The 25,159-nt window shown below is 39.6% G+C and overlaps 1 protein-coding gene across 4 annotated transcripts in view; it reads left to right on the top strand.

The window, feature by feature from the left end:
• The window catches only part of Ccdc171 (coiled-coil domain containing 171), a 323,333-nt gene that overhangs the window by 108,544 nt on the left and 189,630 nt on the right, over positions 1-25,159 (top strand). For all 4 annotated transcript variants that reach the window (XM_031377774.1, XM_031377773.1, XM_031377775.1 and 1 more), the window contains 5 exons: positions 8,518-8,624; positions 10,247-10,336; positions 11,171-11,371; positions 14,617-14,784; positions 16,332-16,520. In XM_031377774.1, the coding sequence (XP_031233634.1) occupies positions 8,518-8,624; positions 10,247-10,336; positions 11,171-11,371; positions 14,617-14,784; positions 16,332-16,520 (755 nt within the window). The remainder of the gene's footprint in view (positions 1-8,517; positions 8,625-10,246; positions 10,337-11,170; positions 11,372-14,616; positions 14,785-16,331; positions 16,521-25,159) is intronic.

A 25,159-nucleotide genomic window follows, 5' to 3' on the forward strand; every position in this document is an offset into this window, starting at 1 on the left:
ACACACACACACACACACGAACAGCCAAAGAGTTGGATGCTTTTAGACATGTAAATGTTGCCTAATAATAAATTGGGCAGTCTCCGGGATTTCTTTTTAGGGAAGTCAGAAAAACAAACTGGACTTTTTCTTTCTTTTCTCTTCCTTGATTTCTTTTAAATAGAGGTATTTCTCAGGCCTAATGTCACTTTGGAATTTTAATTATTCTTATGAACATTGTTGGAAGTGCTACAGGCAGAGATTCTTGGGTGCAGAGGCTAAGGGCGGCTGTAGGTGGGCTGCAGAGGCTAAGGGCGGCTGTAGGTGGGCTGCAGAGGCTGAGGGCGGCTGTAGGAGCAGCATCCGTGGCCCACCTGTACTGTTGGCTGATGTTTCCTTTCCTGCAGTCTCCTGGTTTACTGAGGATACCTACTGAATTCTCAGTAATTCATAACTCTCATAGATTTAGTTCATGAAATCCTACAGAGTGATTTTACTAAGAGTACTCTGTAATATTCCAGATCTGTGTAAATACATGAAACATATTATAGAAGTATATGGCCACATATATTATCATTTTTTTTAGATATTTTCTTCATCTACATTTCAAATGTTCTCCCTTTTCCTGGTTTCCCCTCTGAAAAAAAATCCCTGTTTCCCCCCCCCCCCCAACCCCCCTACTCACCAACCCACCCTCTCCTGCTTCCTGGCCCTGGCATTCCCCTACATTATGGTATAGAACCTTCCTAGGACTAAGGGTCTCTTCTCCCATTGATAATCAACTTGGCCATCCTCTGCTACATATGCAGCTGGAGCTATTAGTCCCACCATGCGTACTCTTTGGTTAGTGGTTTAGTCCCTGGGAGCTCTGAGGATACTAGTTAGTTCATATTATTGTTCATCCTAAGAGGCTGCAAACCCCTTCAGCTCCTTGGGTCCTTTCTTTAACTCTTCACTGGGGGCCCTGTGCTCAGTCCAATGGATGGCTGTGAGCCTCCACTTCTGTATTAGTCGGACACTGACCACATATATCACTGACTTTTCCTAATACAAGGAACGCCCACAAATGTCAGAATATTTTGTTTCAGACATGTACCTTGTTTCAAGGCCAAAGATAGAAGCTATTTCTCTTGCTTCATCTCTTCACAATGTGTTAGAGATCGTGAGTGGTTGCAATAAAATAATCGTGGGATACTCAACTCTACGATAATTGTGGGGTACCCAACTCTATGATAATTGTAGGGTACTCAAATCTATAATAATTGCTCTCAACTCCAGCAACCTCCTGTGTGCTTGTCTTCCTGTGGTTGGATGGCCCTGCCTTCTCTCCTGTTCACAGCTCTCACCAGTTTTCACTTCGCAGTTGTAGTGATTTCACTGAGAAATGGCTCCCTGAGGCTTGTGTGTTTGTAAACTTGGGCGGGGGCTGTTTGGAGAAGACATGTAACCTGGAGGTGGTGAGTGTAGCTGGAGGAGGTTCACCACTGGGGTAGGCTTTGAGCTTTAGTGTCTAGCCCTACTTCCTGTTATCTTTAATCCCTGATGTAGATGAAGATGTGACCAACCGGCTTCCTGCTTACAGGGCCACACTGTCACATTGCCATGGCTTTCCTGACTGTTATCATTTCTTCCCAGTTGTGATGGTCTCTATCTTAAGACAAAATAAGCCCTTTCTTCCTTGCTTTGGTTTTAGGACAACAGAAGAGTAACAGTAGTTGTACCCAAACTTCATAGGCCTTTGCAGAAATGAATCTTGGTCTTGTTTACTGTAACGTTTTAAAAATATACTATTGTTCTCTCTGTTCTCTTGTTCCTTTTCCATAGATGTAAATTATAGTCAATCAAAGTAAGCAAGTTTTTTTGTTTCATTCTGATTTTTTGTTAACTTTGGCTTCTTTACCTTTTAAATTATAGAGCTTATAGTACTACAGAAAGAAAATAATTATATAATTAAAAATTCTAAATATTAAACATGACTCAGTGCTTATTTATGTTTTATAAAAACAATCATGGTTATTTATGATTTTTTTTTTTCAGATAGAGTTTCTCTGGGTAATCCTGGTAGTCCTGGAAATCTCTTTGTAGACCATGCTGGTCTCAAACTCATAGAGATCCACCTACCTCTGCCTCCCAAGTGCTGGGATTAAAGGGGTACCATCACCACCTGGCTGGTTATTTATGGTTTTTTAAAGAGTTTTGTTCAAAGTAACCCTGATAAAATAGCTCTAGTTTTATGCATATGAATGTATAAAAAAATTGAAGACATACAGTAGTACTGGAAACCAGAGAAATATCTAGTCTCTATTATATATATATATATGTATCAATAAATGAGTACTCTCTCTCTCTCTCTCTCTCTCACACACACACACACACATACACACACACACACACACACACACACACACACACACTCATATACACACACAGAACAACAGTTCGGTCAACTTCCTGTGTGTATTATGTCCTTGATGGTAGATATCCTGTTCATCATTGCACTGCTCAGCTTATGAATTGGAGGATCTAACTAAAGGTCCAGTGAGGAAGGTGGCTGTCTCCTGGGTGGGTGCTTCTGCTGCTGCATTATATAAGATAGTAAGTTGAGCGGGCCACGGGGAGCAAGCCAATAAACAGAGTTCCTCCCTAGCCTCTGCTCTGCTTCGGTTTCTGCCTCCAGGCTCTGGGGCTGAGCTCCTTTCCTGACTTCCCGCAGTGATGGAGCGTGACCTGGAAGTTGTAAGTTGAAATACTACTTTCCTCCTCAGGTTGCTTTTGTTGTAGTGTTTACACAGCAACAGAGGAACAGATGAGGCCGGCGCTGCTTCGGTTGGAATAGTTTCTCCATCTTTTCTTACTCGGTTCCCATCTATAGTTTATCACAGTTTCCTTTCCCTTCCATTAACTCTTTGTTTTCATTTTAAGCTCAGTCTCACTGTGCAGTGCTGGATGGCCTGACACTCATGTAGACCAAATTAGACTTCCACTCCCAGAGATCTGCTTGCCTCTCCCAAATGACAGCATTAAAGGCATGTGCTCCCAAGCCTGGCTTCATTCACATTCAGAACACCCGGATGAAGTGTTAGGCTTTTTGTGGTCTCTGTGTATTAGATATTCTCCCTACTACTATTCCCCCCTTGATAATTAAAAACCAGCTTCCCCAGTACAGAAAGAACTGTCTTTGTTCCTGTGTCCCTGCCGTGTGGTCCTGCATGGAAACTAAGTAGTAGTCAGATCAGCAGTGTTAATGGAACAGTTGTTGTAGTTCATTCTTGTAGCCATTATCCTTGAGAATTAAGAGTTAAAGCAGCCACACCTGTAGTCTGGGAAGGGAAACAAGATTCTTCAGTCTTGAATCATGGAAAGCAGTAGTGAGGTGAGCCAGGGTTGTTTCCAATGTTGGATGTCAGGACCCAGGGATCCTGACAGTGAGAGAAACAGCACGGCATCCTGATTGCTGGTTCAGAGTGTATCGCTCCTGGAGGGTCTTCAGTTGCCGCCTGACTAAGGTTTTGTGTGTTTGCTGGTTGCTCCAGAGTGATGGCAGCAGTAAGACAGTGACTTATATGGAAACCAACCATTTCTTTCATTTCTTACATTATAAATGGGTTCTCTGGTTTTGAAGTAATGGCGTTTGAACACAAGATAGGGAATAAGGTAGTTTTTTAAATTTTCAGCTGGGCGGTGGTGGCACATGCCTTTAATCCCAGCACTTGGGAGGCAGAGGCAGGCGGATTTCTGAGTTTGAGGCCAGCCTGGTCTACAGAGTGAGTTCCAGGACAGCCAGGGCTATACAGAGAAACCCTGTCTTGAAAAACCAAAAAAAAAAAAAAAAAAAAAAAAAACCCAAAAAAAACCCCAAACAAACAAACAAACAAGCAAACAAACCAAAAAAACCAAAAAAACCACTTTGAGGTTCATTTCCCCTCCATTAGTCATTTGGTTAAGGGGAATGTTCCAAGCATTCCAAGTATGGTTTAGCAGAGTAGACATCATCATCATCATCATCATCATCATCATCATCATAATCATAATAATAATAGGATCTATAGGGTCTGTATTACTTGCCCATGCAGCTACTTGTGCTTTCAGGATGAGGCCAAGACCAATCTCATGTGTACCACTTTACTTGATGACTGAGTGAAATTTTTAGGTTGGTGAATCAGTCATCAACTGTTTTGCGATGGTTCACACCAGGTCACATGACACATTGATGGCCATGCCTTTATTATCTGATGACTAGTAAGAAGTCCAAAGTCACCTCTTAAGAGGAGAATAGCTATCTTTAGAGAATAGACTACTTTGCTTCAAAATCCTAAAAGTTTCCTCTCTGCTTACCATGCTAATCAGAACTATTGATTTAGAAGAAACTAATAGAAGGTCCCTTTATGAATGAATGGAAAGTTGGTGAGTATTTTTATAGACTAGATTATGATGTAGAGGTAGCAATGATGTATTTCTAAAGCAGAGAAATGAAGATTTATCTTTGTCCTGCCAGCTAAAAGAAATTGTTTTGGTTGCCCATAGTAAAGAGACAGAAAGACTTGATTCCAGCCACTGGAAAATGCTCCCTGGAACACTAATAACAGAATTGTTCCTAATAGCAGCTACGGAAGTCAGAAGCTGGTATCCCTTGTGGTTGCCCTCACTTAGTACAGTGCTGTCTCCTCAGACCTGCTCCCAGGCTGCACCACTTCAGACGTGCCAGTTGGTGGTAATGTGGTAGGAACCACTACTTACTCTCCAGGTTTTCTGGAGGCACCGATTTTGACATGTTTATTCCCTGAAACATGGCGTCATTTTCCACTTATATTTTAGTAGATAAAAGTTGTTCTGACTCCCACTTGCCTTCTTCCACACTTGGTTGTGATGGTAATGTCACTATCCAAAGTCCAGACTGTACTCTGTCCCTGTTGCCTTTGTCTTCTCAGGCTTTGTATTGCAAATGAAGGAAGTAACTTTGAGGTTGGGACGTGCAGATCCTAGAGAGAAGTTGGTCCAAGTCGACTTGGCTTGACTTCTGTATGCTCCTGTGCTGTTGACTTACAAACTAGTGACAGCTCCAGTTCTCCCAGATATTGAAGTGTCCAAAGGTTGCTCCATTCTTTCCTTGTTTCAGCAAACTCCAACTGGTGCTTCACCCCGCTGCTCCCCAGCCCTGCCAAGTGCACCCCAGTGAGCAGCAGCACCTCATGCAGCCACACCTGTACCTTTGGGAGGTCTACCTTTTACACCATAAGACAAGGCATCAAAGTCTAGGTTGGCTTCTGTGTTCAGAGACAAGCAGTGGAGAGGCAGAGAAAACCAGCTTATTTCGAATTGAAATAAAAGTGTAGTCTGAGATAGCCATATATTTATTTGCTTATTGTTTTAAAGTATATGTTTATTGTTTGTTACTATAAAAGCTGGTATTAAGTTACTCACAGTGATCTTAAGCTTATTTTTCTTATTTAAAAAACTAATCATGAGCCGGACAGTGGTGGTGCACACCTTTAATCCCAGTACTTGGGAGGCAGAGATAGGTGGATTTCTGAGTTCGAGGCCAGCTTGGTCTACAGAGTGAGTTCCAGGACATCCAGGGCTAAAAAAAACCAACCACTAAAAAAAAAAAAAAAAAAAAAAAGAAAAAAAAAAAACAAAAAAACTGATCATGAAGATCAAGTCAGTATGGACAAATAACTTATTTGTACGGATTTTTTTTCTCTGTTTATATGTATGTTATAATTTACTCAGTAATTTTACTTGTAGCTATTTTTAAATTTCAAATTTAACTTCTGAAAAAGCCAATTATCACCACTGTTCTAATATTTTTTTATTGTTCCTGGTAGGATTTTTAGTCCTCTGATTGGGTGGTTTTAATTGCATATAAAGTTTCTGTTCATGGCACAGTGATTATTTGGTGAGATTAGCTTCGCTTCCTTTCCTGACCACTCCCTCCTCTCATCCACCTTCCCTTACTGTCCTCCTCCTTTCTCGTAAGTGTTTCGTCATGTTAAGGATAGGCATTTACTTTATAATTGATATTGGTAGGACAATAAGGCATAATTTATACTTCAAGGAAACCTTACTGTATCAACATTTTTTAGGTAATATATAAATGTGTGTGTTGGTCAGTAAAGAGAGGGCATATTGACCCATAAATGTTCATATTCTGATGATTTTATTCCTCTGAATTCCTGAGAGTAAGTTTTCTTCCTAAAATATAGCAGATTTTCCGGCTGTTTTTGAGTGATTTATTTATAGCCAATTTTGTGCAGTGGCAAAATTATGCCTATTTTAATTTTATGTAAGTGATCAGTTTAAAAACATATTCAGTATGACTGTCGATCAGGGGCGCCACGGGAGACATCTGAGTTTGGTCCATGCTGCTGCTGGAGGCCATGTAGGTGTTCGTGATCGGGGCTGCTGATGGAAACCGTGTTGATGTTTTTGGCCCATGCTGCTGCTGGTGGTTGATGACCCGGGTCTGTGTTGCCGCTGGAGGCTGTGTTGATGTTCATGTCTATGTTACTGCTGGAGGCCGTGCCGATGTCTGTGGTCCATGCCGCCCCTGGCTGCTGTTGGCAGGGTGGCATCTTTTACAGTGGTATCAATGACTGCAGACTCACAACTGAAGGCTGCTGCGCCAACCCTCCTTCCAAAAAAGAAACAGTTCAGACGTGAAGCTGTTGAAGAGAGAGGCCTTTAAAATTGTGATAAGGATGCTGAAATGTAGCTCTTCATGTGAAGCTGATGGCTTCTGGGAGGGGGTCGGGGTGGGGCTCAGTTTTCTATAAGGGGCTGGGAGTCTGACATGCTTCAGTGAGTGTATGGGAAATACAAATTGGACTTGGTATACTTTTCTTCTTCTTGGTGGGGAGGGCACAAGAGTGGGAGGGTGGACTTGGGGGGAGGAGTGGGAAGGAAGTGAGTGTGATCAGGATGATCAGGGAGCACTGTAGGAGATTCCCCTAGTGATTAATGAAAATGCCGTGTTGGAGGAAAGTACAGTGAATCATCCTTCGAACTCAGAGTGAGTCCTAGCCGTGTCATCTGCTCTGCTCTTGTGGCTCAGCCTGGGTATTTTTTTTTTTTTTTTCTGTTTAGAGTAAGTATTGCTTCACATTACTTTTTAAGTATATTGAATATTTTAGCTTTACTTAAGAAAACCTAACTTGTTTTTATACTGAAGATAGAATTTAAGCATACTTTGCTAAATGTCTTAACTTTATTAATATTTTCTCCAAATTAAAGCCATAAACATCAGCAGTATTCTGAGATGAATAAAGTTGATTTATCACTGATGAGAACTCTCTTGACATCTTCTCTTTACTCTTGCCTTCTTTCCTGTCCCCTATGAGTTCCAGCACTTGACTACCTGAGAAATGGATGAGTGATGTCAATCATTGTGTAGCCACTCCCTCCTCCTCTGATTGCACTGTACATACCATAAGAGCCGACACTCCCCTGACCTTTCTCACTTCTGAATGTCTAATGCCCAAAGTTAATACACAGTGGGAATTCAGTTATGTGAATGTTCAGAATGAACCATAAAACAAGTATTTCAAATTCTTCTTTTATTTATTTTTAGTTTTTAAAGACAAAGCCTCACTATTTAGTCCTGGCTAGCCTAAAACTCACTTTGTAGACTAGGCTGGCCCTCAGCTCACAGAGATCTGCCTGCCTGCCTCCTCAGTGCCAAGGTTAAAGGCGTGTGCTACCATGCCTACCTCACAAATGCTTCCTTGACTTTTTTTCTTTACTGAAAGGGTTTATTATAGAGAGAAATAGTTGGATTATGAAATATAATAGAGAGAAAGATATTTTTTGCCTAAATATTTTCAGACTAAATTTGAAACTTTTTTTTTAATATTTAATGAATGGTAAATAAAAATCAGTTTAATGTAGAATTACTTTTTATTCTTTTGAATCGACCCCATTAATTTGACTTATGTTCCAACTATAGTTAAGTAGTTTAAGGGAATAATATGGAAAGATTAATATTTTTGTAGCAAATATAAGCTATGAGGATTTTCCTCAAGACATGGTGTGAGCTATGTGTTTAGTAACATTTTATTGTTTATTTAAAATTACAATTTGAAAATTGTAGGTATTAAAGAATATTTCTAAGCATAGTAGAAAATGATATATTCTTGACTCAGAAGTTATTGTTTAAGCAAAATAGCTCATTGTAAAATGCCTGACTGATCGTAAACAGAGACAGTAAACATAAGTAATTCCTCTAAACAGTGCTAATGGTGATGATTTAATCAGTAGGTTATAGATACATACATCCCTGCTGTTGCTTAGGTGATGTGGGGGAAGATAAGTGTCTTGATAAGGTAGAAACACACTTGAACTTACTATATTTTAATTTGGTCATTTATTTAGAAACAGTATCAGTACTTGGCTGTACAGCCATGTGCCTAGAGAATAAATTTCTGTTCAATGTTTCATGTCTTTTTGGCTTTCTTACTAATTGTAATGTCTCTGTTACTGTTTGCTTAGCTTTTGAGCCTATGTGACTTTAAGGGTGTGTTTTCATCCCCTACTTTTCTCCAGGCATCCACAAGGACAAAGATAAGCCTCCCAGCTTCTCTGTCGTCCTTGAGACTTTGAGGCGGACCTTGACAGATTACCAGAACAAGCTGGAAGATGCATCTAATGAGGTAACACGTGGACTCTTTGGCTCCACACACGGCCTTCAGGCAGTACCAGTATGCAGCCCTTGCTTGTTACAAAGGTCAAAAAGATTGGGGATGTTGAATTGACAGCTTCGCAGATACAGAAATAATAAACCCTTGTCACTGTTCTTTCTTCAAGTGTGGCCTAAAGTAGTGTCTCACTCCCATTTTGTAATTCTGCAGACACACAATGAAAGGATCCTGTCCTTTGGCCTGCGTAACATATCTGTGCCGAGAATTTAAGTGAAACGGTCTCCATTTAAATGTTAGCATGTTTATGATCTGTGGGTAGCTTGAAGAATTTAGGTTTCTAAACCACAGAAATCTTAATAAAACACGGAAATTAATTTTCGTGCTCTAAAGGGAGTCAAATGTTGTTAGAAGTTTTTAAAAACAAATATCTGTTTGATGTAGACTGAAAGCTGTTAATTTGCAGATTAAAAAGGCTCATGCTTCTGTTTGTCATCTCATTTGTATTGTTTAATATGAGTTAATAATTTTCTTGGGTATTAAAATATTTTATGAATTCATGCTTTAAAAATTGAAGAGTTTGTCTAGATATTTCTTGTCAAATTTGCATATGTAGTAACTACATTAGTTAGCAAAACAACAGATCTTTGTATAGCCATAGACAAGTCACACAGCTTAGAGTTAATCTCTTTGTTTTATATAACTCAAAAACCTGCAAATTCCCTTTGTGTACTATATTGGTAGAGTCTTATTTTATTTTAGGTATGCAGGGTGGACAAAGAAGGATTAGCTGTTTTTTAAAACACCGTCTGTAATTGTTCACAAGAAAAAAGTGACCATTAAAATAATTAAATTCTTTGAAGAACAGACATTTCTAAGTCTTTCCTAGAGAGAGAAGACAACCTGGATCGGTAGTAGTTTTGAAGTTCTTCTGAGGCCTAGGCCTGGAAGCTGCGGAGTAACTAGGAACATTACCCACAGTGAATTGTTATTTGGGAGGATGAATGTCACATGATCCTCAGCACAGTTGAAAAGTCGACTCAGCAGGCTTTGGCTTAGTAATGTGCTTTGTTGTGAACCAGTGCCAGAGACAGCAGTGGGGAGAGCAAGGGGGTGGCCGCAAAGAAAGCAAAAAGAGCAGCCTGACAGAAAGAAGAATGAACTGTCAAAGAAAATAAATCACAGGCGGAGCAGGACCAACTGATGACCTGCCACAGCCTTCCCAGTAGGACTGCCTGTGACTGACCCCGAAGCTGTCATGCGGAGTGAGGGACCAGTGAATACCGTCTTGATGTAAAGCAATAGTCTCCCGAACTGTTCTCACTTCTTCCCTTACAGATGCCACTGCTTCTGGCATTCGGTCCAGTAGGATTTTGAGAATAAAGCTATGTTTACAGTAAGAACGCAATTCTTTTATCTAGATAGTGGGCACAGTAAGAGCATCCCTGGCGTGTTAAGGCTGAATGCTCTCTTTGCAGCCAGGTAAGCGTGTGACAGAAACTGCATAGCCTTTAACCAAAAGTGATGTGCCTAAGACTCAATCACTGTTGAAACAGCTCTGCCTAAGTAGTCACATAGCAAGCATTTGGGTCACTCCTTCTTGAAGAAATGTCAAAAAGCTATTTTTCTTCCATCAGCTGAACAACATAAATCATGCCAAGGAAAAGACGGCCAACGAACTCGATTCCACCAAACAAAAGATTGAGTCTCACGTTAAAAACAAAAAGGTATTACAATCCAACATAACTTTTTCCTCTGGTTAAGAGACAACTATATTATGAAGGGATTATTTTAGAGATACCAGAAAATAAAGCTTCCATTTTCAAAGTATTTCTGAATGCACATTTACACTTTTTGTTGATCAAACTGTTTTGGTTAAAGGAAAACTTTTATTTCCCTGATGTGATTATAATATTACAGACTAAAGTGCTTTGAGATTGAATGCCCTGCTTTAGATGAATATTGAACACATTTTGTGTAAGCGCGTGTGTCAGGAGTGTCAGTTTGTGTGTCTTTTCTGGGTAGAGCCGTTGTTTGTAGTACATCATGTCTGGTTAGTGGACTGAGACCACAGTTGGCCAAGGCTCAGGAAAAGAGTTCATTTTATTTTCTGAGTTAGTTTTGGCTACAGAGTTGCAAAATTTGAGTTTCTCAGTATTCGTTGAACCTGAGTTTCTAATGGACTGTTTGATAGCATAGTTTAGTAGAAATTTAGGTCTCATTGTTCGTTTTTTTTTTATCAGTATTAGTATTTGGAATGTCATATGGAGAGTGTATGTCCTTATATTAAAGGTAAAGAGATTTATGGTTTTCTGTGTCGCTTAAGTGTTATTAAAGTTTTTTTTTAAAGTACCCTTTTAATATAATGAATTGAAAGGAAAATTTTCTAATTTTGAATGAAAACGTTCTACTTGGAAAATAGATTCTATAAAATACCCTGTTTAGCATCATAAACAAACATTTTGCACTAGTGTTTTGAAGGTTTTCACTGTGTATTTGTTATTTGTGTGCCTCTCACCTTCCGCCATCCCTCCGGTCTCTTTACTTGGTGTTTCTGACAGGAGCTGCAGGATAAGCTGACCGAGGTCCATAAGGAGCTAAGTCACTTACGTGCTAAGTGTGCAGACCGCGAGGCTCTGATAACCTCGTTGAAGGTGGAGCTGCAGAACGTGCTGCACTGCTGGGAGAAGGAGAAGGCTTGTGCCGCACAGTGTGAGAGCGAGCTGCAGAAGCTGTCGCAGGCCTTCCAGAAGGACACTGAGGTACCCAGCCCCCCTGGCCCGGACCTCAGCGGTGTGTAGGAAGGCCTGGCCCGGACCTCAGCTGTGTGCATTACATGCCCCAGTGACCAGTGTTACTCGTATTTGATTTTGTTTAAAAACTGTTCTGAATGTCACACTTTGAAATGTTTCTCACAGCTGCAAAATCACTTCCTGCTCTGTGAGAAACAAAAGCAACCTGCTTCAGCCCTCATGTCACTTGGACCGTCGACTTTCTTCCCTGCTTGGATCTGTCGTATCTCAGGATGCCGTGTTCCTTATTGGCTCGTCAAGGTTGGCCTGTTTGCCAGTAACAACATCATTTTTTATTAGAGTCATCTTACAGCTTGGCTTGATGGAAAGAATTTTTGTATAACCAAGTCGATTTGGACTTGGATCCTGCTTTTTCTGTTTACAGCAAGCATGGCTATGGGCAGGCCGTGTAGGTTTGTTGTCCCATGTCTCAATTTCCATAACTGTAAAACAAGACTAATATCTCCAGACACCTCCTTTTCCTTAGTAATTATGAGATACTAAGGAAAATTGGGAAAACTCAGTTACCTATCTATCCATTTTTATTTATTAGTAACTTATTAAAATTATTTTGAGATTTATTATTTTTATTTTTATGCCTATGGGTGTTTTGCCTGCCTGTGTGCTGTGCACCATGTGGATGCCTGATGCCCACAGAGGCCAGAAGAGGGTACTAGATCCCCAGGAACTGGAGCTATAGACTTTTGGGAGCCACCATGTAGGTGCTGGGATTTGAACCTGGGTCCCGTTCAAGAGCAGTCAGTGTGCTTAACTGCTTAGTTGTCTCCTCAGTCTTATCAGTGACTTCTTAAAATATGACAAAAATTTCATACTCTGTATGAGCCTGTTCTGTCTATAGTTTTCTTTCACTTCTGGGATAGTTGGTGGGTTCAATAATCTAAATTCCTGCGTATTGAATTCATTATTTCAACAAATACAAACCCCAGTGCCAAGAGAGTAAAAAGGAAACATTATTTCCAGTCTTTAAGTCTGGTATTTCAATTGTGTCCACATGAAGGGCTTGGGAGTGTTGTATATGTCAGCTAATGATTGAGATAAAGGAAACTAGAAGCCTGAGTGTGCTGTAAAGTCAGTGGCCAGAGTGCCGTGGTTGGGTTCAACATGTGTGAAATGATTGTGGATGTTATGATGATCTTTTCATGCCAAATGGATGACTACCATGGCGGGTTTATCACAGCCCAAGTGAAAAGCACTGTATGTGACACAGCGAGCTTTCCTTGAGCAGGAGCTGCTTCGCATAGAGCTGTGATCATTAGTAAAAGTGTGGAGGAGGACTTTAGTACCTGAGAATTAGACTTGTATAATTGTACAAGTTCTTTATGCATTTCGACCCACTTAAAAATGTAGACGTCATCTTTAGCTGCTTAGAAAGGAACAATGCCTAGTATATTTGTAGTCGCAGTTTTTCCTTTCTTTCTCTTCCTCCTCCTCTTCTTCTTCTTCCTTCTCTTCCTTCTTCATCTCCTCCTTCTGACAGGGTCTCTCTACAGAGCTCAGGCTATCCTGGAACACACTATGTAGACCAGGTTGCCCTCAAAGTCAACAGAGATCTTCCTACCTCTGCTTCCTAAGTGTTGGTACTAAAGGCATGTGCCATCATGAACATCAACTTTTATTTCTTGAGCCAGTGGGTTTTTTTGTATTTATTTGCTTAATTTTAATTTTAAATTACTATATCTGAAAAAATGAGATAGTATATAGGTGAATTAATGTTCCTTATTTTGAAATGTTTAGGAAAATGGTTGCTATAATTTCTAATAACAAAACAAAACTTTTAATACACTGTCTTAGTTAGGGTTTTACTACTGTGAACAGACACTATGGCCAAGGCAACTCTTACATGGACAACATTTAATTGGAGCTGGCTTACAGGTTCAGAGGGTCAGTCCATTATCATCAAAGTGGGAACATGGCCAGCATCCAGGCAGGCATGGTGCAGGAGGAACTGAGAGTTCTACATCTTCAACTGAAGGCTGCTAGCAGAATACTGGCTTCCAGGTGGCTAGGATAAGGATCTTAAAGCCCACACCCACAGTGACACATCTACTCCAACAAGGCCCCACCTACTGCAACAGGACCACATCTTCTAATAGTGCCACTCCCTGGGCCAAGCACATACAAACCATCATATATACTATATTTAGTTTTTTTAAATCATCACTTTAATTTTCATTTTCTCCTAGTTTTCTTCTTCCAAGTTTTTTTCCCTCCTGCTGATATATATAGACATTTTGAGGGAACTGACTTAATCCACATAAGATGTTCATTTTATAGCATCACAATTCATCTTTTGAGTTTCATCTTTTGAGATGAAATATCTATAGAGATGTCATCTTAGTAACTAAATCCTCTAAGTGTGTTTAAGATAAGTCAGGGCTATACTGGATTCTAGAACAGAGTAAATATCTTAAGGCCCTTCTCAGTTTGGCAGTGGATAGTTAATGATCATAACGACAATATGTTTTTAAAGGGTGTTCCAAACATGTTTCTAATTGGACAGTTTTGAAAATGTATCCACTTTAAACTGCTCTGTTACTTTGTAATGCTTAAACACCCACAGATGCCCAAAGTGCCGAGTCCCTTATAAACCTCTAAGTGGGGGAAAATAAATGAGCCCTTCTTCTATATCTTTCATATGACTGTGTGCTTTGCCTAAGGGGCTTGGGATGGATTTCCTATAGGTGATAAGTAGAATAGAATCTGTGGGGGAAGAAGAAAGCTGTGTGATTGCAGACACATAAGTACCTTGCCTTTCACTAGAGTGGAATAACACTCTTATCTCCATGCCATTTTATGACTTAACACCTGTTTCTTAAAATATAAGTAGGAAAATATAGAATTGCTATATTGGTTTCAAATGAAAGGTTCTTATAAAAAAATTACCCCTTGTGTTACAGATAGTAAAACTAGACCTAAACAGGCGCTCACTTTACCAGCAGTAGTAAGCTAGATCACAGATCCGGTGTTCCAGCATCTAATTACAGTTGTGTTTCGAATCCCAGTCTAAGAAGTACCCAGTATTTTATCTAATGCTTGTTTCCAAATGTCAGGGAAAAGGCCATCTAAATGATAGTAGCTGGAACTTGAGCATTTTCATTCTAGATTTAAAAGATAAATTCTTTAGTATTTGTCTTATATATTTTACTTCCTGCAGTGTTTGTTTTCAGGAGTTAACGAGTCCTTCTTTCTTGCAGGAGAAGCTAACCTTCCTTCACACCTTGTATCAGCACTTGGTCGCAGGCTGTGTGCTCATAAAACAACCAGAAGGCATGTTGGATAAATTCTCTTGGTCTGAGCTTTGTGCAGTCTTGCAGGAGAATGTTGATGCCCTCATTGCAGACCTTAACAGGGCTAATGAGAAGGTAACTGTCCTCAGGCACCAGACACCTCCATTAAATTCAGTGACATTTGTCCACATCACAGTATCATTAAGAGAGGCTGACATTCATCTTATTTCAAAAAGAATTTGGATGTTAATAATTCAGTACCATTAATTATGGCTTGTCTACAGCTCAGTTTGATGCCATTGCTGTGGGCATGTAGATGTGACTGAAGTCTGTATGAAGTCTCTAAGCTCCACTTTCTGTGCAGGACATGCTAATACTACTAGCCAGTGTTAGCCACAGGGACCTAATTAAGAGAAAATAAATTAATCTTACTGATGAAGCAATTCAAAGAACTTAGTCATTTACATTAATAAACCAACTCTTTATGTTAGCATAAAATAGAAACAGGATGTAGTTATTCAAAAACATCATCTTAAAAGTCTTTGCTTAGGAAATATGAAGTACTTTTTTTTTTAAAAGTACTTAGAAAATTTTAAGTTACATCTTGACTTGTTTCTTCAAATGCCACAAACTATGTGAGAAAATGACAACCTATACTTTAGAAGGGGAAATGTATATGCTAGCTCTGAAAACAGTAGACTTTATGGTTACTTTGCTATTCTACAAGCCTAGGAATTCAGTCTTTTGGAAACAGATAAAAAGCCTGCTCTTGCTATAGAAAGTTAAGAGGTGCACCAGGTCATGTGTGTTGCCATTTAAGATACTGTTCCTCCCCGCTGGGCTGTTGAGCTTTTCAGAACTGTGCTTGTGACAAATACATTACAGTGCAGTATCTGGGTCTCGGTCACAGGGATAGTTGCTGTTAAGTAAGAGTTTAAAAAAATATGTGTTGTATTAACAAAATGGTCCAACTTCAAGGTAAAATCTCTATCTTTAGCATATTGGGAGTAGAACTCAAGGCCTTGTGAAGTAGGCCTGAGAAATGGGAAAGTAAACTGTGAGGAACAGAGATGTTGCTGGGACTGTGAGTCTGTGTGCAATGGGTTAACACAGACTGATAAGTAAATTAAGTAAATTAAATATGTGCTTTGTGTCTCTGCAATGATGTTTTTAATCATTGCTCATAGCTTCAGAACATTAATTGGTGTGCATGCTAGAAGAGAAGGGTTTCCTTTTTAGTGTTTGTTAATATGAAAACTGGAGGTAATGTTCTGCATTATTATGTATAAAATTGTATGTGTATTTATAAGTCTCATGTAAGTAAGTATTTCTTTCTCACTGAGGGACATCTGAAATAGCCTGAATAGAACTGAAATGAGCTTCAGTTCTAGAAATAGGAATGATTTTCTAATTTGTCTCTGTAAAATTGATTACAGAAAAAGCTACCTTATTAGAAAGAGGAAACATAAAAATTCATTGTTTAGGTATAAAAATGATGCCATTTTCTGCTAAATTGTCTAATTTATCCCCATAAGTTCTGGTTCTTACTTATTTACATTTTAACTTAATATATTATGTAATCTTAGGGGTAAAATATAGTGGAGATTGTAGGTCTTTTTCTTGAGTGTGTCATCCACAGATGTGAAGCCATGTCTCAATCTATACTTCATTTCCATTGATAGATAAGCCACCTGGAATATATCTGTAAAAACAAGTCCGATACAATGAGAGAGCTTCAGCAGACCCAGGAAGACACCTTCACCAAGGTGGCAGAACAGATCAAGGCCCAAGAGAGCTGCTGGCAGAAGCAAAAGAAAGAGCTGGAGTTCCAGTACTCTGAACTTCTCCTGGAGGTGCAGAGGAGGGCACAGGTAGGCTATGCTGCAGAGCTCCACAGGGTCTGGGAGCAGCCTGGGAATCTCATTGAAACACTTGGAAATTCGCAAAGACTAATAAAAGTATTTTTAGCCAGGGCTGCTTTGTTTAACCATTCCCATCTTCTTCTCTTTTTGGTCAGGGTCTCCCTGTGTATCCCTGGCTGACCTGAACCTCACAGAGATACTCTCACCTCTGCCTCCGAGTGCTGGGGTTAAAGGTGTGCCCCAGCACACTTCAAATATTTTTTTATCAACTCTAAGCCAGTTTAAATGTTTTCTAAAGACCTCATAGAACTTGTTTAAGTTATGATCATGCAAATACACAGCATTCATTGTGCTACTTCTTATAGGCAGGGATGATAGCTAACAATGCATAAATGGCAATAATTTGCCTGGAGAAAATACACTTAAACTACCTAAATCATCTGCTCCTCATCAAATCTAGCATAGAAGATAAAATATACCTCATGGCCATTTCACTTTAGGACCTCAAAGTGTAATTCTGGTTCTCATATAATGTTAGAAGGCATGTTACCTGTGTCACCGCTGTGACACAGTACCTGGGCCTATTTCTCTGTGTGCATCTGTTTTAAGGATTTTCTTTTACTTGAGTTTGAAGACAGTTTTTTTTAAAAAACATAATATTTGCGTTAAATGAAGAAATTATATATCTTTTATTTATGTTTAAAATAAAGCATTAGGAGGTTTGGTAAAATGTCAATGCAAGAATCCTTATATGCAGCTTATTCCATTTTGGGGGCTTCAGTTGAAGGATCACTTAAGCTCATTTGGGATTGAATGTGTTATGCTGACTTAGGGGTTGAAAATTCAATTCTTCTGGGAGCTCATGAGTTGGGAGTTTACTTGCTATTGATGGGCTTTGGGGAAGTGGTGGAATCCTATATGTTGTGACCTAGCACATTAAATCTCTGTTGTGTATGGTGGCATTATTGGGAGGCAGAGTCTGGTTGGAGGAAGTAGGTTACTGAGGCTGTCCTGGAAAGGTGTGTCTTGGCTCCCGCCCCTTCTCTCTTCCTGCTTCCTGTATTCCATGAGGTGAACTGCCTACTTTTCCTAATCCTTGTCACACGTCATATGTTGTTCAGTAGTGACCGCCAAAGGTTCATGGGCCAGAGTAAATCCTTCCTGCCTTATTCTTCCTCAGAGATCTTGTCATAATGGTGAAAATCTCATGTGTTTCTTAATATGAGAGGTGGAATTATATTTGTAAAATAATCCTCAGGTGTTAGTCAGCTCTGCTTAAGAATAGAAAGTATAGGCCCTAGGTGAACTTAGGCATTTCCATGCAGATTTGAATTAGTCAACAAACGTATTTCCTGAAAACAGCCATTTTTGTTTATTACATGCAGGGAGTATGATGTACTTTACATATTCAGTCTGAAGGAAGAGATGTACTTCAGTGGAGGGAGCTCACAGGGTTCAGTTGGATCTTCCCTCCTCCCGAGGCAGGATGTCTTTATGTGGCAGATTCACAATCCTCTGTAGTGCTGGAACTATAAGTGTGTGCCTCCAAGCATGGCCAGTTTGCATTTTGGTTAATGTAAGGACTCATGTAATATTACTCTACCAAGGCTTCAGACATTTCCATTATAGCAGAATGTTCTGTTTTCTCTGTCAGTCATTTTTAAAAAAATTATTTATTTAGATTCCAGCTGTTGCCTCCCTCCTAGTCCCCCTTCCCACAGTTCCTCATCCCATTCCTCCTCCCCCTTGCCTCTGAGAGGTTGCTCCCCCTCCCCCGCAGGAAGCCCCCTTCCCTAGGGCCTCCATACTCTCAAGGATTAGGCACATCTTCCCCTACTGAGGCCAGACCAGGCAGTCATCTGCTATATATATGCCAGGGCCCTCAGACCGGCCCATGTATGCTGCCTGGTTGGTGGCTCAGTCTCTGGGAACTCCCAGGGGTCCAGGTTAGTTGAGACTGCTGGTCTTCTCTTCAGCTTCTTCAGTCCTTCCCTTAATTCAACCTTAAGGGTCCCCGACTTCAGTTCAATGGTTGGGGGTAAGTATCTGCATCTCTCTCGGTCAGCTGCTGGTAGGGCCTCTCAGAGGACAGCCATGTCAGTCTCTTGTCTGTCAGTACATCAAATCATGAGTAATAGTGTCAGGCCTCCCTCCTAACTTCACCGCCATGAGATAGATTCCAAGTTGGGCCAGTCATTGGTCCTCCTTTCCTTCAGTCTCGTCCCCATTTTATCCCTGCAGTTCTTTTAGACAGGATCAATTCTGGGTCACTTTTTGACTGTGGGTTGGGCACCCCCCCCCCCCCCCCCCCCCCCCCCCCCCCCCGCCCACTTGAGGCCCTGTCTGTCTGTTGGAGGTGGACTCTTGAGTTCCCTCTCCCCACTGTTGTCTGCCAGTCATTTTTTACTTTTCATGGCAGCTGTCATTCTTCTGCTCATCATTACTGATTGGTTGCACAAGATTCTGAATATCACACAAATGGAATCATTTGGCATTTATTCAGTGGAAGTTGGCTTATTAACTCAGTGTTGATGTTGAACATAATATTACTTACGTTGTTATATATCAGTAGTTTATTATTCTCTATGGTTTAGTATATTCCATTTCAGAGCCATATCATAATTTGACTGAAAATGAGTAGATGGATACTTATTTTATTTTCAGTTTGGACCTATTATAAATGAACTTTATGCAAAAACTATTGTACAAGTGTTTTGTCAATGCAAGGTTTCATTTTTCTTGGCTACCTACAAAGTCTGCAGTTGTCAGGTTGTTCATAGTTGTATGGTAGTAAACTGTATGAAGGATTTTTCTGAAATGGTAGTAGCATTTTATTTTCTCACAGGTTGAGTTTCCCCTTTTCAATGTCTAATACAGCATACAGTCCGTCTTTTTAAATTTTAGTTACTGAAATTTACAGATGGTTTTTTACTTTTGTCTTAGCTTACTTTTACTTGGTGATTAATGATGGCTGAGCATCTTTCAAATGTATATCTTAAGAATATCTCTTTAAGTGTTTGTTCACTTAAAATGAGCTATTCATTATTTTAGTATTGATTTTTAGAAGTGCTTTATATGTGTGTATAACTATCTATTATCATATCAGATGTCTAATTAACTTGATGGCTTAACTTTTAGTTATTTGACTTCATATGCTGTGAAAGTGGTCTACTTAGTAGAAATTGTATCATAAATAAAAACTTTAAATGCGCAATTTAAAAAATGATAATATAATTATATATTTTCCCTTCTCGTTCTCCTCCTCCAGGCTCCCTCCCATGTATTCCCCCTCATATTCTTTGTCTCTTTTTCTTTAATTATTATTGTTTTGCACACATACATACACACACTCATACATACACACAAACTCACACACACTCACCATACATTCTCTCATACACACTCACATATTGCCCCCCCAAACACACACACAGACACTCATCCCTCCACACCCCCACTCACACACACTCACATACACGCCCCCCAAACACACACACAGATACTCACACACACATGCCCGCACACAAGCCCTCCCACTCACACACACTCCCACATACATGCCCCCCACCCTCACTCACACACACATACACACACTCTCACACACACACACACTCACACAATGCCCACACACACACACACATACACAGACACTCACACCCCCACCCCCACACTCACACATACACACTCATACAATGCCCACACAGACACTCACACCCATCCCCATACTCACACACACACTCGTACACACACTCCCACTCCCACATACACATTCACTTACACCCAATCACACTCATACACACTCCCACATACACGCCTCCCAACACTCCCACATACATACTCCCCATACTCATACACACACACACTCACACACACACTCACACACACACACTCAGCTTGCTGAGTCCATTTACTGTTGCCTATATGTATATGTTTTCAGGGAGGACTCTTTGGTACAGGATAATCAATTGTGTGCTCATTCCTGGGGAAGACTAATTCTCCTTCTCTCAGCAATGCTTCTTCATCCAAGGGTGGGGCTTCATGAAGGTTTTCCCATTCATACTGGCATGTTAATTGATGGTATCATCATTCAAACCATACTGTTAAGTATAAAAGTAATTTTTATTTGCCTGATGTAATTGTCATGTTGGAGGCTTACTGCTGAATAAGCTCACCTTTTTTAGTCTTTTTGAACTCTGGCTGCCTGGCTCAACTCAGGTATCTTGGCTCAAACTCCTCTTCAAGCTGACTGATTCAATCTGGCTTCTTCTTACTGACTTGCTTTATCTCAAACTAGCTGTGGAAATTTGTTGTAGTCTTCTGGCTCCTTCTTATTCTCTGGCTCATTCTGTGTTCACCTATGTTTCTGTAAAATTGTCCTGGTAAAACTGCCTCTGCTCTCCACTGCACTACTGCACCACACTGACTGCACCAAACGGAACTGACTAGCCAAACTCAACTCCACTGCACTGCCTGAACTCAACTGAAGTGCCCATTGCAGACTCTCTCTGAGTTACTCTTACGTAGCCTCTCCTTCCTGTCTGTTCTCATGAGAGAGATCTATCTTTTACTCATTCTGTCAAATCTTTGTCTGGTTTGCTACTTTGTCTGCCACTCACCTTCAAATATGTCAACTATGTCTACTTCCTTCTACAAACTAACTTGACCTTCATTGCTTGGGATTAAAAGTGTATACTAAAGGCCAGTCTGTATTCCAGCCAGAGGAATGCAAGGTGTGTCATTCTAGCCAGATCACATAGACATAAAAACTCTCTGGATGTGATTCCTTGCCAGAGCAGCCACATTACTGGATTAAAATTCCTCTACAGTTAAATTTCTTGGATGTAGCTACCTTGTTACATTTTAAGACACAATCTTGCAGCAGACATCCTGGTTCTCTGGTTCTTAACAACCTTTTAATCCCCTTTTCTTCAATGTTTCCTGAACCTTTAAGGGTAGAGTTGTGTCATAAATGTATCAATTGGGGCTGGGAATCTTGTAATTCACTAGTCTTTGCATTTGGGCTATTGTGTCTTTCTATAAGGGGCTCCATCTACTGGAAGGAGAAGCTTCTGTGATAACGATGAGAGTTACAGTTATCTCTGTGTGTAAGTATTTAGATTGCAGATAGGAATTATACTGGTTTAGGAATATGGAGGATAGTGAGACCCAGCATGATATTTTTTCTTTTGAATATCTGGGCAGTAGCAGTATGGTGTAGTTCTCAACCAGTCACATACTCACGTAATCATGGGGATTAACAACTCCCACGTGCTGTGTTGCTAGGCCATGATACTTAATAGGTTCAGAGTATTGAGTTTTAAACTTACATTTGTAGTCCACCTGGGTTTCTTGACACATGACAACATGTGCAGCATCTGTATATACATTACATTTTTATTATAATAATCTTTTGTTACTCTAAGGCAGTGAAGATAATGGACCCTTATTTTTTCTAAAAGTTTCATAGTCTTAGTTTTTATATCTGTATGATTAGTTGTAATTAAAACCTACATGATGCTTGGTAGAGACTCAGGTTAATTTTTCTTCCTACATCTATCATTCTCATATAATTTGCTTCACAATATAGCCTTAGGAGTTGGTCAGGCTTGGCACATGTAGGAGGCACAGACTTGGTGGCCCTTTGGGCAGTCATGCCCTTTCCAGGATGCCATGCAGTGCAACAGTGTAGCCCACAGTCATCCAGGTCACCCATGGCTCATGTGCATCAGCAGTTACTTACTTTTCATTCTGGGGGACAGTTCTAGTTTGTTACCATACAGTTGTTTTCTTATCTCTGGACACTGGCTAATGGCCTTTGGGTTCCTTAATTTTTGGCAGTTGGGTTAAATATTCATGGAAATGTTTTTGTGTTTCATTTCATAAAGTTTCATTTCTCTTGAATAAATACTTAGGAGTCTGATGTCTGGGTTATATGCTAAGTGTATATTTAGGAAAACATTAAATTGTTTTTGAAAGAGACTGTGTCATCTTTCTAAAAATTCTTCTTAGCAGTTTAACAGAGTTGTATTTGATCTGCATCTGTACTTGTAATTTTATTCTTTTTTTCAAACTTTAGTCATACTATAGGTATGTAGTTATATGACATTTATTTCTAAATTGAAATTAAATCAAGTTTAGTGTTTCTAGTGAGTAATAAAGTTGAGTATTTATTTAAATGTTTACTTGCTATTTATATATTTTTATGATAAACTATATGCTCATATTTTTGTTATGTTTTGTTTGGTCTTATTATGTAGCTGTGACTGGCTTTGAACTCATGGCAATTTTTTTATTTTAGGAGTGCAGGCATATGATACCATACCAGGTTAGTAGATCAGTGAAATTGTTGAATAAGGATAACCAATTCCACCTGGTTTCTCAACTCTCTCTCTCTCTCTCTCTCTCTCTCTCTCTCTCTCTCTCTCTCTCTCTCTTCCTTTCTCTCTCTTTCTCTCTCTCTCCCACTCTCTCTCTCTTGCTCTCGCTCTCGCTCTTGCTCTCTCGTTGTCTCTCTCTCATTTACTTATTTATTTTTGAGACCAATTTCACTATGGAGTCCTATGAAGACCAGGCTGGCTTAAACTCACTGAAATTCTTTTGCCTCCCAAGTGCTGCAGTTAATGTCGGGCCACCACACAGTGCCAATAAAGACAACACTTTCTATATTAAATTGCTTATGTACCTTTGTAAGATCTCAGATTACTATATTTATATATTCTGTACTTTATGTCACTCACTTCCTGTTTCCAGTGCTACACTAATTTAATTTCAATTGCTAGCAGTGTCTTAAACTCACCTATTTTATTCCACATGTGTAGGATGGCACAGCAAATCGCTTAACATATTTTAACGAAATATTTATTTGGTACATGTATGTGGTGGTTTGCAAATCCTTGGCCCAGGGAGTGGCACTATTAGGAGGTGTGGCGCTGCTGGAGGAAGTGTGTCACTTTGGGGTTGGGCTTCGAGGCCCTCCTCCTAGCTGCTGGAAGGCAATCTTCTCCTGACTGCCTTCATATCAAGATGTACAACTCTTAGCTCCTCCAGCCCCATGCCTGCCTGGAGGCTGCCATGTTCCTGCCTTGATGATAATGGACTGAACCTCTAAACCTGTTAGCCAGCCCCAATTAAATGTCTTTTATAAGAGTTGCTATGAAGCCAGGTGTGGTAGCGCACTCCTTTAATCCCAGCACTTGGGAGGCAGAGGCAGGCGGATCTCTGAGTTCAAGGCCAGCCTGGTCTACAGAGTGAGTTCTAGGACAGTCAGGGCTACACAGAGAAACCCTGTCTCAAAAAACCAAAAAAAAAAAAAAAAAAAAAAAAAAAAAAAAAAGAGTTGCTATGACATATGTGCACCCCACCTCTACCAAAACACATAAAATAAATAAATAAAATGTTAAAAAAAAATAAAATGGAGAATGAAAGAAATCGGGATTTGTGGTTCTTCATTGTGTTTCACCCTCCATTGCTATTAACTCCATTTGAAAAACCTAGTAATAAAAGGATTGTTAGATAATGATACACTTTTCTATATAATCCTAAAAAGTAATTCAGAAATGAAGCAGAACCTGTTGCTATTATTGGTAGTCATATTCCTGATGGTGTTTATGATGGCATAATGCACTGTGTTCATATGCACATATGGTGAAGGGGCTGAGTCATGAGTATGTACCTCTACTGGGAGTTTGAAAGTCTCTTAGACATGATGATTTTCATCAATGATAATGCTATCAGTTGAATTTGCATAATATCTGCTAGGCTTGCTCTTAGCGCTTTGCACGCCTTTGTAAGCTTCCTTCCCCTGAGAACTACAGCCATATGAGATAGGTGGGTCCTTTAAACATCATTTCTATCCCACAAACGAGGACACAATGGTTTGGACAGCTGTTGGGAGGAATTTCTGGGAACAGGATTAGAATGGAGGTTCCAGTGTAAACCATTGAGGATACTGGCATTTGGAAATAAAGTATAAGAGGACATGTATGGACTACGTGACTTTGTTGTCATCATCCTCAGCCTTAGTCCTTTTTAAGGTATTCTGTAGCACTGTTTGTCTTAGAAGCACATGGGACTATGCCATTTAAAACCATCTAGTGTAAGACCAGTTCTTTATTCTCTGATTTAAATCTCTATGTAATTTCTGGTGTCTAATGATTAAGCATAGTAATACATGAAAAAAAAAATAGTCCACATTGCTATCACCCTCACAAATGGTAGTTCTTCTAATTCATACTTGTCTTAGTTAATTTTTCTGAGAAAAAGAAGTGTTACCATATACTTTATAGTAACTTATAGGTAAAAAACAACATAATTTTATATAATTTAATTGAAATTAATCAAAAATATATTCTTCACTATATGATGATGGTATGCAGTTGTGGAGGTATTAACAAAAGGTGTAATGCCTTTTAAAAAGATAATCAAAAATTTAGTTGGAGAGACATGAACAATTAAACAGTGTAAGTTTTGTGTATGTATACACACACACACATATACATATATATATATATATATATTACTAAAGAAAAAATATATATTAGTTACCAAAGAAATGCTGTAAATTTGTAAGAGGAAGCCAGGAGGAGAGGAGAAAAATTGAGAGAGAGAGAGAGAGAGAGAGAGAGAGAGAGAGAGAGAGAGAGAGAGAG

Source organism: Mastomys coucha, unplaced genomic scaffold (assembly GCF_008632895.1).
Source record: "Mastomys coucha isolate ucsf_1 unplaced genomic scaffold, UCSF_Mcou_1 pScaffold18, whole genome shotgun sequence".
Taxonomy (NCBI): Eukaryota; Metazoa; Chordata; class Mammalia; order Rodentia; family Muridae; genus Mastomys; species Mastomys coucha.